Source organism: Neovison vison, chromosome 2, assembly GCF_020171115.1.
Source record: "Neovison vison isolate M4711 chromosome 2, ASM_NN_V1, whole genome shotgun sequence".
In the NCBI taxonomy this organism is placed as follows: Eukaryota; Metazoa; Chordata; class Mammalia; order Carnivora; family Mustelidae; genus Neogale; species Neogale vison.
The window spans coordinates 148,621,084-148,634,422 of NC_058092.1; the positions used below are offsets into that span (position 1 = coordinate 148,621,084).

The following is a 13,339-nucleotide window of genomic DNA, read 5'->3' on the forward strand; positions in this document are numbered from 1 at the left end:
TAAGCTCACATGAATTACTCCTTGTTTAGTCTTTTAGTCCTACACCAAGTCAGCAAATCTGACATCTACCTTACTACATATTGCCCACTAGCCCCAACCAAAACAGACATCAATACTCCAGATCTCTTCAGTGCAGAGTCACAGCCATTTCAGAGACAATCCGTGCACTCTGGTCACGTTCAGAGTTACAGAAATTGAGGCCGAGAAGTGCTTTGTGCATACAAGTAGCCAGAACAAGAGTAAGAATTCCAGAACCCCCAACAGATAAGAAGAGGAAGGAAGGGTAGCAAGCACGGAAATAACAAGTGCTACATTTTAGATGGAAAAAGGAGGAGAGAAAATATCTTGTAACAAAAAAACCAAAACTACAGTCAGTCTTACAGGTGTTTTGTAGCAGCTTTCAAATAAAGTATATAAAATTTAGCAACACGTGTTATAAAACTGTACAAATTTTTAGATGTTTAAGGCCCAAGATTTTTATAAGGATATGCTTCCACACATTTTCAGGAACAGTGACCATTTTTAGAAAAAGTTACATTTGCCCCATAACATAATATTCATAGTTTGCTTTCAAAACAAACTCAAAGTAAGGATTAGACTTCAGGCTTCCGAGCTGGTCTGCTTGCAGGAGGTCTCTCACCTCTGGCAGGTACTCACTGAGCTGAATGCCTATAAACACAAACACAGAAAGTCCTTTTTAATTTTCATAAAACTCCCAAATGAATGAAGATGACATCTGTGCTTCTATTTAAAATACAATGTCACTCCACTATTGGGAAATACTCTGCTCTAAATTCCTTCCACTGTCAAACATGCTTGTAGGTCTACAGCATGACATTCCTACTTTGAAGAGGCTGCTGGAGTATTTTTCCCCCTAGTGGTCAAAACACCAATCTGATCAAAGTTTTTAGTAAGACTTGAAATACTTTCATTTTCTACACAGCTTAAGTCATTTCTTCAATGTGGAAGTTTTTAACTAATAATCACCTAAAAACAAGTATTTCAAACAACTACATATTCCAACTTACATTAATTTCAAACAAATATATAATATCTAATTATATATTCAAGTACTTCAACAATTATATATATTAAATATATATCCAATTACATACAGGGAAATAATTTAGTAGTATAGTATTATGAAAGCTAGCTCCAGTGTCTCAAATATATTATAGTCTGAAATGAGATAGGTGAAGAATTATTTCTTCATTAGACCTCTGTAAAGCTAGAAAGCCAATGAGCACTGATGAAATGGAACTGTTGGAATTAGGATCTGTGAAGTTACAAAAAAGTATGTACAATTTTCTCATTTGATAAAGAATATGGGAAAAAAATTTTCAATTAATAATACAATATTTTATAATTTGTCATATTAGCATAAGGTTCTCAAAATCATATACTGAGGATTTTTTCCCAATACTCTCAAAGTGCCTAGTAATATTTTTTTGTACTTAATTATTATATAATTAAAAATCTGGGTTAATAAATGTTTTGAGGCTAAATTTGAAATATTTATAGATCATTTACTACAATTAAAATACTTTCAATAAGGAGTTTTTATCTGTCAAACAGCATTACACTTCTGAAAATATATTGATTTTAAAAGATCAATTCTCAAAAAAATAAAAATAAATAAATAAAATCTTAAAAAAAAGAAAAAAAAAGAAAAGATCAATTCTCTACAAAAATTTAACATCTTATTTGGCTTCTATTTTTATCATGCATGCCCTCTGTTCAGAACTAATATTTGATGGATTTCTTTTTCTCACTACCATCAGGCTCTGTCCTCCTTTAAAAACATTCACTATTGTACATAGTAGCTCTATTATTAAAAAGGTTCCAAAAATAAATGTCTTTAACTTCTTGTTATAAGTATATATACCTTTTCCTTGTATACATATGTTCATTTTTCTAATAGTTTCTACTTGTTTTTGTTCTTTGGTCATAATTCAATAATTCTTCCTGTAAAATCACAACTTTCCATTCCTGTTGTTCATCTATGATTTATAATCTAAGAATAATAAAAACAGCAAAGTCACTTCTAAATAGCACTAAACATTAAATAGCCACAATTTAATTCTGTGGCACTTTTATGAGAACAATCTTCAAGGAAAGCACTGGATTTGGGTCCAAATGCTTTCTAATAATCTATTAGGCTCATGGAAAATCTCTCCAGTAGTACAGAGAAATCAACCATACCCAGTTATTTCATTTCCAAATACAGAAAAGAGAAAGTCTTAGAGGGGCATTTTAGCTCTTTCTGAATTTGAGGTATTTCAAATACTTTCAAACAAATCAGGTTCTTCTGTTATACCCCTTCATTATTTCATTTAAAAATTTTTAATTTATTTTGTGACAATGAATAGGCTTAATTAACCTTTGTGTTATTTGCTCATCTTTGAAAAAGAATGCACTATTAAATCGGTCACGACAGGATGACCAAGTATTACTTTTTCAAAATACAAGTCCAGATCAATTCTGAGCAAGTTCCAAGTAATCTAGTCATGGAATTATATTTTCACTGAATCACTTACAAAAGGAGACTAAAAATCTAAAAAGTAACACTAAGAGACCATCGCAGGGGGTTGGAAAACAAAAGCTTCCAACATGTAAATGCTGAGAGTTTGCCTCTGTTTCACCCTAGAATACTGGTCTGTGTTGTTAGTTTCACACTGTTTTTCTAAGCCCCCCCCCACCATGTCCCCTGGTTAAGCCAGCAATTTTAAAATAGAAGACTGCAGAATATAACCCATTACAGAGGAGCTGGGGCTATGCATCTGCAAAATACTTGAAGGCATTCAAAGGACAAATGTCTATTGAGTGACTACTATGTACCAGGGACTGGGTTCATCATATTTGATGTAGATTAAATAATGTATCTTAAATACATACGTATAGAAAACTTTCAAATGTGTGTAAATGTCAGTATGATGGATAAAAGTCCTATTTAGAGGGACTGAATTTACAATAACTTACCACTGTGTATTTTTTCCATTTGGTATAAAACAAAGTACCCTTATATTTGCAAGGACTGATAAATACTAAGTCTATTTTGCACGTTGCTTGAATTTAGTATGAATATTTTGATAGAATTTTCTATTTTCTATAATAAATATGAGCCGCACGTGTATAAAATGTGTAAAATGCTCATCTCTAGTCTAACACTCTCCATACATTAAACTCCCAGTGATATGAAAAAAGATGAAAGTAAATACAGTTGATCCTTAAACAACCCAGGTTTGGACGGCATGGGTTCGCTTACCTGCGAATTTTTTTGATACAGTAGAGTACTGTAAATGTATTTTCTCAGTAACAATTTATTTTCTCTAATTTATCTTTATCTTATTATAAGAATATAGTATATAATACACATGCAAAGTATGTGTTAACCAGAAGTTTATGTTATTGGTAAGGTTTCTGGTCAACAGCAGGCTAACGGTAGTAAAGTTTTTAGGGAATCAAAAGATGTATGTGGATTTTCAACCATACTGGGGATCACTGCCTCTCATCCACATTGTTCAAGGGTCAACTGTATCCCCTACTTCATATTCCCCCTGAGAACAGCATTTTACCTACAAAAGCTTCTTTACCTAATTTATTGTGTCTCAATCGGCAAATGGAATTTTGCTCAGTATATTAGGTACAAAACATATCCCCTTTTCTTTTTATTTTGTTCCTAACATGAATTTTAGAGTGTTCATGTCCAAAATGGACGTGTAAAAGCATTTTGTAAATTGTACTTTAGTATGGTCCATTATATAGCAAAAAGTTATTTCTCATTTATATATCATTTCAAGTTTTTGATCTTCACAAGAGTTAACCAAAAAATTAAAGGAAAATGGTTACTTCTATCATACAGAGTTTTGGTGTCATAACATCTGAATCCATTCCTTGTCCATCTTCTATCAGCATGGAGACTTTGCCCACTGGGGTCCACCAGGACCCATGTGGATGGAGATTTCACCTTGACACATGCTCCCCCAATTGGGAGAGGAAAGAAACATTTTAAACAAATCTCTCTAATTCTGAGTATGATACTATTTAATCTTAAACTGCCCTGGCACTGACACCTTGGAAAATCCCCGTTATTTTCAGATTTCTGAAACTGATTAAGTGATGCTATAACTTCCAATATTAACAAATGACTTACCATCTTTTAAAAGTTTCTGTAAGATTTTCACAAATATACTGTCTTTAGATACTTCAATTGGATCATCCTTACCATCTGAACTGGACCAGCTAGAAAACAAAATTGCAGTAAGAAAAAGAAATCATGGACATATCTGAAATAAATGACTTCTGTTTGCTACTGTAGTTTTATTTTGCTGGTTGTACCAGGGGTGGAGAATCTTGAGTTTTGTAATACTGTTTCAAAGTATTTACATAAGGGAGGTTTGAATGTTGAATATACTTAGAGTTCCAATATCAGATACAAAAAGCTACACTCAGGTAGCTATTCACCCAACACAACCATATGTATTTGATGTTAAAACAAAGTAGCAAGCCATCTTTCCCCTAAAATTCTACAAATAAATAAGAAACCTAGTAAGGACTCCCAAGTACAATCTTCAGACCATAGGTAACAGTTACAATATATTGTAACATACTCTGCTTTTTATAAAAATAAAATGGTAAGGAGGGTCTAGTTTAATGTTTTATCTAGTTGAGATTACTGCTTACACCCACACCCACACACACACACACAAAACCACTGCTTTGTAGTAATCAATGAATATATTCCACAATACCTTAAAGTTTTTTAAAAATTTTATTTAAGAGAAAGACAGGAAGCGAGTGTGGCGGGGAGGGGCAGTGGGAGAAGCAGACTCCCCGCCAAGTGGGGAGCCTGACATAAGGACCAAGGACCCAGAAATCATGACATGAGCCAAAGGCAGATGCTTAACTGAATGAGCCACCCAGGTGCCCCAACACCTTAAAGTTTTTTTTTTAAAGATTTTATTTATTTATTTGACAGAGAAAGAGATCACAAGTAGACAGAGAGTCAAGCAGAGAGAGAAAGGGAAGCATGCTCCCTGCTGAGCAGAGAGCCCGATGCGGGGCTCGATCCCACGACACTGAGATCATGACCTGAGCTGAAGGCAGTGGCTTAATCCACTGAGCCACCCAGGCGCCCCAACACCTTAGTTTATAAACATGAAGTCATGACAAGGAATTCCAATCAAATGACAGCATACTTTTTTTAAGATTAGAAAGGAGAATGAAGCGGGCAGAGGGAGATGCTTCAGAAAGTGACCTCCAAGACCAAATAGAACAACAATTTTAACTATTTGGGAGTGATCAGAAGAAGAAATGCTTTAGTAAAAATAGTCCTACTGCAATTTCTCAGCACCATATAAAAAGGAAAATTTTAAGTAGGGAAGGGTGTTAGCACTTAAGTCAAGTTCTCTCAAATTCTTTTCCTAGAAACGATTCAATCCCCCAACTGATTATTCTGTCTTTCACTGCCACCGCCTTTCTTTGCCACCATGTCCCATGGAAATCTCCCTTCTCAGGAAGGAGATGATCACAAAAAAGAGGTCTCAGTACTTTACAAGAGAGTACCGATACTCTAATATACTTTTTGTTTAAAACAAAATGTAGCTTCTTTGGCAGAACTGGCCCAATTTCTGTGAAAATCAGGAACATATATATTTCTGTGCAAACTGAGAGTCTAAATTTTAAAATCAAAAGTAGAGGGGCATTTAGGTGTCTGACTCCGGTCATGATCTCGGGGTCATGGGACTGAGCTCCACACTGGGTTCTGCACAGGGCATTCAGCCCTCTTAAGATTTCTCTTTCTCCCCCTCTCCCTTTGTACCCCACCGCCGCTCTCCCACTCAAACAAATAAACTCAAAATAGAGATTTATTATACCAGTAGTCCTAAGTCCTTAAACTCTTCCCTAACTACTGATTGAGAAACTTAGATTACTAATGCACACAATAAAATTTTTATAATTATGTTAGAATATAATTAGGTCACAAAACCATTTGATACATGACATCATAATCTTCCTCAAGAGTCCTTTTCTAGGGGCGTCTGGGTGGCTCAGTGGGTTCTTTGCCTTCAGCTCAGGTCTTAGTCTCAGGGTCATGGGATCGAACCCCGCATCAGGCTCCCTGCTCAGGGAGCCTGCTTCCTCCTCTCTCTCTGACTGCCTCTCTGCCTACTTGTGATCTCTGTCTGTCAAGTAAATTTAAAAAAATAAAAGAGTCCTTTTCTAAAACCATAGCTTAGATTCATGTTATGAGAACTTACTTATCTCTCTGAAGAGCTTTGCAAAGGATTTCCAGTTTTAGATCATTTATATTTACATCTTCCTCCTTTATGGTAAAACAAAAAAAAAAATCCTCATTAAGTCCTGATTTAAAAAAAATACAGGTTTAAATTTGAGTTAATTAATTTTGCATAAATGATTTACTTTAATCCATAGTTTTAAAAAATTTCCTTTAAGGCATTAATACTCAGAAGAGTAAGCCAATTAGTAACTGTGTGAGAATTAGTTTCTGATTATTCTGTGATAATCTGATTTTTTCAGGAAGCTTGAAGGGCTAAGATTTGAAACAAGGTAAATAAAAGCCAATACACTACATTTTAAAAATCTACCAAACTGCTTTCAATTGCAGGGCCAACTATTTAATCTACAGAATTGTTATTATAACCGCCGCCTCTTCTTCAAAGAAACAGCTCCTCTTAGGGAGAATACTATGAAGAATAAATTGATAAAGCAATGTATCAGACTGAGGAACTAATGATGATTTAATAATGAAAAAGAAAAAATGCCTTAGGACTCTGAAAATCTGTGTTTTTATTCATGCACAGAAAAAGACATCTGGGAATGTGTGAGAATTATCAGGAAAGGGAATCTCCTGACAGCTTTTCGAAAGAGTTATACACATTCCAAGAGTTAGGAATAGCTGAACCAGAGAGTCTTTCTAAATTAATACATTGTCATGATTGGCTAAAAGATGTATTTTTTTCTCTTTTTATATGTATTCAGTTCTACAGAAAACCAAATATATAAATTGTGATCCTTGCCTGGGATCATCTCAAGTGATTTTACTTACCTCATCAATATATTCCAGCAGGTCCAAAGCTTTCTTGAAATCATATTCATTAGCTCTTCTGTTTTCTTCACAGATATACAGCTATGGCAAATTCAAATAAGGTTCAGGATTATTTTAAGTAATCATATAACCAAGACTAGAGAAATTTATGGAGAAAAATATATCATTCTGTCTTTCAAGTAAGTCAAAGGTATCTTTATCATAAAGAAAACTATCATCTTTGGAAATTCCACTCCATCTATCCTCATAATAAACTGTCCTTCAAAATGTGCCTATGCTCAACAGTAATTAATTTGAAAATGTTGATATATATACTTCTAAAATATGAGTAAATTTTGTTTTTAGGTTCCAGATAGTATACATATTTCAGTATCCTTTCGAGCATATTCTTTGCAATATGCTACATAAGGAGAGGCCATTGTGAGCTCAATTATAGGAAATCTATTACTAGTAATGGCTAAAATACGGACATTTTTGAATTCTCTTCTTTTCAATAAAATTAGAACAAATTCAAAGTGATCTACATTGCTCTTGTATTTGAAACACTTTCTTGAAAGGCAAAGAGAGAAGCAGAGTTAAGGCTACGAGTGTATTTAACAACAAAAGTATCTTACCCAGGCTGCAGCCCACAATCTAGCTATGCCCTTAGGAATGTGTTATGTTCCAGAGGAAAAGGGTGAGGTCAGTACTTATAGGCTATGAAAATCCAATTCCTTAAACCATTTTTCTTGTGGAAGAACCTGAGCTGTACCTCGTGGTACAATTTGTCCTCTGCTTGAAAAGAAAGTACAAGTACTTTCTTTTGGTCACCTGCATGAGCATCTCTAGGAACAGGCGGAGATCGACAGGGAGGCAGAGGCTAGTCCACTACTTCCTGCTAACGTGCATCCTGATCTCCAGCAGCTTCTAACAACTTATTCTAGAGGAAGGGGAATGTTACCAGAAAAATAGGAGGTGGGAAGATGACTACTCCTAGGAACTATACCATCTGACTCCAGAAATAGCTATGTTGTTTTGAGACTAAGGAATGGTGCAAGGATGGAAAAGCACGCACGCTGATGAGCTGAGGGGCAGTCAGCACCGGCATCGCACTGAGACTGAGCTGTTTCTCCGCCAGCAGCTGTTCAGGCAGGGTCTCTTGGTGCAGTAGAAAGCGCTCCTGCTCAGCCATTTCTAGAATTCAGAATGAGAGGTAGGGAGGGCTGTAAACTCTTCTGCTCTATCATAAAACAAATCTGAATTAAAAAAAAAAACAAAACAAAAAAAAGCAGAGCATCTCTAAAGGTAATCTCATCACTACTTGGTGACCTTAAAATGTTATTAATTCTGCTACCTCTGATTTCTGATGTTAAAACATATTCATGGCTTGATTCAAATCATAGAAACAATCAGCCACCAGAAACAGGAGGGGAGAGAAGAGCTATGAAAATACATGCTACTGTTTGAAAGAATTATAGAACAGATGGCTATTTCATGAGGCACAAGTCCCTCAAATCGGGGGTCACCCAGTCCCATGTTATTTAACTCAGAAACTCCCACCAGAGTTTCTTTTTTTTTTTTTTTTAAACTTTTTTTTTTTTTTTAAAGATTTTATTTATTTATTTGAGAGAGACAGTGAGAGAGAGCATGAGCGAGGAGAAGGTCAGAGAGCGAAGCAGACTCCCCATGGAGCTGGGAGCCTGATGTGGGACTCGATCCCGGGACTCCAGGATCACGCCCTGGGCCGAAGGCAGTCGTCCAACCAACTGCGCCACCCAGGCGTCCCCCCACCAGAGTTTCTAATATATGCTTTCACTGAGGGAAATGATCTATTTAAAAGCTACCATGTGGGGCGCCTGGGTAGCTCAGTGGGTTAAGCCGCTGCCTTCGGTTCAGGTCATGATCTCAGGGTCCTGGGATCGAGTCCTGCATCGGGCTCTCTGCTCAGCAGGGAGCCTGCTTCCCTCTCTCTCTCTCTCTGCCTGCCTCTCCATCTACTTGTGATTTCTGTCTGTCAAATAAATAAATAAAATCTTTAGAAAAAAAAATAAAAAAATAAAAGCTACCACGAGTAACGAGTATATTCCAGGAAAAACAAAACCTGGAAGTTTATGCACCAAACCTAACAAGCAACAGGAACCTTAAGAGGACGAGGTGACCTGGTGAGGCTTACTTGGGATAAGCTAACAAGGCTGCAGCCAGCCCAATCCCAGGTTTTGCCCAGGAAAGTGTGCTGGGCTGCAGGGCAAAAGGACTGAGAACTGCCCTGCAGCTCATAAACACAGTGGTCACAGCAAAGTATAGTGACCAAAGCACATATATGCTCATAATAACATCACTCCACATGATGCTAATTTTATAACAATCACACAAATCATTTTTGTGCAATTTCCATACCTAGAAAAACAGACTGGGAGGATACACAAAATAGTAACAGTAGTAATCTATGAGGCAATGAGATTATATAGACAATTTATTTTTTTGATGTGTTTTTCCTGGTGATTTACAAATTTCCATAAGGAATTATCATATAACCAGAATTATTTTTTAAAAATCTACTCCCTATGACCAGATACACTGATGACAGTCTTTAGGTAATTACTGACACTTGAAAATACTCCCACTGTTTTAAGAAAGTGAAAGTTAAGAAGTGATCAAATCAAGACGGTGACCAGAGTTCCAATGATTTCTGGTGCACAGGGGAGCAAAAAATAAAACCCTGATTTGATTAACATGGTCTAAGTCTGGTGACCAGGCTAAAATCTGGCTTCTCATGTTAGACTATCAGCCAACCTTACAGACGCAGGGGGAGCAGCAGAGGCAGGCTCTCCACTGAACAGGAAGCCTGACGTGGGGCTTAATCTTAGGACCCTGAGATCGTGACCTGAGCTGAAGGCTGACACCTAATGAATGAGCCCCCCAGGTGCCCTGGATTTTTCATTTTTAAATGGTGAAATAAAACGTTTTACTATCACTCTTTTTGGAGTTCAAATTATCCCCAAACTTGGCCAGTGGAGGCTATTGTGTTGACATCTCTACATTAAACTTGTTTTCTGGCTAAACAAGACTTCCCAAGACCATTTCTTCAATACCCTCACTTCCTTTTACTAAGAAATAGTAATGAGATGCCGAAGTACAGGACTAGGTATACTTATGATCCTGGGGTATAGAAAAACTTTAATTCTGAACAATCCTGATTCCATTTGATTATCATTGATTCAAACGCAGTATAGGGTTCTTCCTCATCCTCCTTCCAGATTTCATCTCCCTTCCCTTTGGTTCTCAAAAATAACAATATATCCAATCAATTTCTCAACCAACAATATAACAAAATAGTTGTATACAATTATGATGCCAAAAATTTTTGAATTCTGAAACTAGTAGCTTCAAAATTACAACTATCTATAATAAAACCCACTCAGAAAAGGCCAAGATTTCTTTGAAGCTCTTCTTGTTCTTAGGATCTGAGTCACTAAGGGTACCCAGAGCACTCTTCAAATCATATAACAACCTTCTTAGGAATTCTTAACTGACATACAAATTTTCTCTAAAAAAAAGAATCCCAAAAAATACATACTTGAGTGTCTAACAACACTGAACAGAAACGACTCTTCATAAAGGAGAGGTAGATTCTGTGTCTAATGAACCCTATTAAATGATAATAGTAATGCACTAAGTTCACTGATAGCATGACTGATGTTCAAATCTTTATTTTACCTTCAATTTTTTCCTGCAGTATATCCTCTGAAAAGTCTGAAGCCAATGCAGCCAATTTACTCAAACCCAGAAGGGTTTTCTTCTTTGCAAAGTAATGAGTTTCCATGTTTGCCAAACCCAGAAGTGTTGCATGAGCCTACAATAAACAAAAAATGAAAAATGGTAAGATTCTGTGTACTAATTTAAGTTGAAATAAAGGTTAAGTACAACCCAAAACTGTTTTCCCCCGATACGAATGAAAGATCAGATCCAATACCAGCAAACCTAAAACTGATTGGTACTATATACCAGGAGTAACTACTCAATAAAATATCAACCAGCCACACTAATTATTGGGAAAAGAAACAGGTATAAAACATCTGTTCTATAATAACTATATATTCACTTTGTTCTATAATAACTATATATTCACTTGAACAACTTGTTGAGGACAAACTTTAAAATTAATTCTTGTACTATTTTTACTCATAATTTGAACATTTTCATTACAAAAAAGGGCAATAGACTGTTCTTTACACATTAATAAAATTTTTGTACTTTACTATAATAGTAGTCAAATCACAAAAGATACTTTTTTTTACTGAGACATTAAAAGTAATGGCAACAGGGGCGCCTGGGTGGCTCAGCGGGTTAAGCCGCTGCCTTCGGCTCAGGTCATGAATTCCGAGTCCTTGGATCCAGCCCTGCATAGGCTCTCTGCTCAGCAGGGAGCCTGCTTCCTCCTCTCTCTCTGCCTGCCTCTCTGCCTGCTTGTGATCTCTGTCAAATAAATAAATAAAATCTTAAAAAAAAAAAAAAGTAATGGCAACACTACCATAAGTAAAAAAGAACAGTTTATTCAAATTATGTCAGAGAATAGGAGATACATATTTCGAATAATCTCTAGGGGCACCTGGGTGGCTCAGTCGTTAAAAGTCTGTCTTTCACTTGTGTCATGATCCCAGGGTCCTGGGATCAAGTCCCGCATCAGGCTCCCTGCTCAGTGGGAAGCCTGCTTCCCCCTCTCCCACTCCCCCTGCTTGTGTTCCCTCTCTTGTTGGGTACCTCTCTGTCAAATAAATAAATAAAATCTTAAAAAAAAAAAAATCTCTAAATAGTATTCTAATCACTAAACTACACTAATCAAGTAAAAAACTGCCTAACTCTGCTTGATGTAATTGAATTATTCTTACCTTTTCTAATTCCTGGCTGTTAATTTCATGTAACCAGCTGAGATGTTCATGAGCCTGCAAAAAATTCGCCAACTCTCCATGCTGAGAAATGGGCTGAGATAATAATTTGCCTCGCTTTCCTTTCTCCAGATACCAACGGAAGAGAAAGTCTGAAAAATTCTACAAATAGTAGGGCAAAAAATCCAATAATATTCAGTAATATAATTTTTAAAAGTACATTTCTATATTAAAATATTAATTTTTTTCAAAGGTCTTAGATTGCAGAACAGAAATCTTTAAACACTTAGATTTTCTATTGGTAAGGTCCTAAAAAAACTTAAGTCACCTCATTTAATAAATGGGGAATTCAGATTCAAAAAGAGGATCTTGCGCAAGATCACGTAAACTTTAGATGTGCATGGTGTGGTATGGTAGCCATTAGCTATATACAGCTGTTTAAACTTAATTAAAATTTTAAAATTCAGTTCCTCAGTCACACTAGGCACATTTCAAGTGCTCAATGACCCTATGCCCTTAGACTACATGAGTAAGATCTCCAGTGTCAAAGAAAGTTCTATGTGACAGTGCAGATTGAAAGATTCTTCAGGGTTGAATTTTGTGTCAGAAGGCCATGCAGGTTTGCATGATAAATAGGAATCTAGAGGGGCCCTCAATGCCTAGCTGGTTTTTCCCACCAGACGTTTGCTGAATGCTGGGTAGTACGGAAGATTAGGGTGGAAAGGAAGACCAAAATGTCCTACACGGTATGTAAGAGATGTTTCCACTAAAGAGGGGGAACTCTGCAACAAATACACCATTCCCACAAGACTTCAAAACTGGACATGAAATGAATGTAACAAAAGCCACAACCAAGCCTTGGCCCACCTCTATTCTCGATGAATCAAGTGACCTGCCTCTCATCCTATCTGCCTCCCCAAGGAAAAACAGCATTCATTTCCATCTTTAAGGTTCTTTTATACACAATATCCAAAATAAAACAAAAAAATTACAAGACATAAAAAGCAGAAAAATATGACTAATAAGGAGACAACAGAACAGACCGGAGAATGATCAGATTTTGGAGGTAGCATGGAAGGATTTTTAAATAACTACTAAATATATTAAAGAAAGTAAATGAATACAAAAATGGATGGAAAATGTCAACACGGGATTAGAGTCCACAAAAAGGATAAAAATCATGATAGGCGCAAAAGTATTTACTAGGCCCTAGTCAAATATGGTAAATTACACCCAGTTTATGATATACCATTAACACCATCAAAAACATGGTTGTGAAACAGTTCATGAAAAGCACAAATATCAATAATGTATTAAGGGAAACAAGCAATTGGTGAAACATATTTGTCTGCAATATTACAGAGTATGGAGACTAGAACAATACAAACCAAATGTTAAAAAGGGT

The 13,339-nt window shown here is 36.1% G+C and overlaps 1 protein-coding gene across 1 annotated transcript in view; it reads right to left on the reverse strand.

The window, feature by feature from the left end:
- Nucleotides 1–433: 433 nt before the first annotated feature.
- Nucleotides 434–13,339, reverse strand: part of NUP133 (nucleoporin 133) — a 53,140-nt gene continuing 40,234 nt past the window's right edge. Inside the window, exons 20-26 of the mRNA XM_044239286.1 lie at nt 11,938–12,096; nt 10,766–10,901; nt 8,124–8,242; nt 7,070–7,150; nt 6,261–6,325; nt 4,154–4,242; nt 434–669 (exon numbers count right to left, since the gene is read on the reverse strand). Coding sequence (XP_044095221.1) covers nt 533–669; nt 4,154–4,242; nt 6,261–6,325; nt 7,070–7,150; nt 8,124–8,242; nt 10,766–10,901; nt 11,938–12,096 — 786 coding nt within the window. The 3' untranslated portion in view covers nt 434–532. The remainder of the gene's footprint in view (nt 670–4,153; nt 4,243–6,260; nt 6,326–7,069; nt 7,151–8,123; nt 8,243–10,765; nt 10,902–11,937; nt 12,097–13,339) is intronic.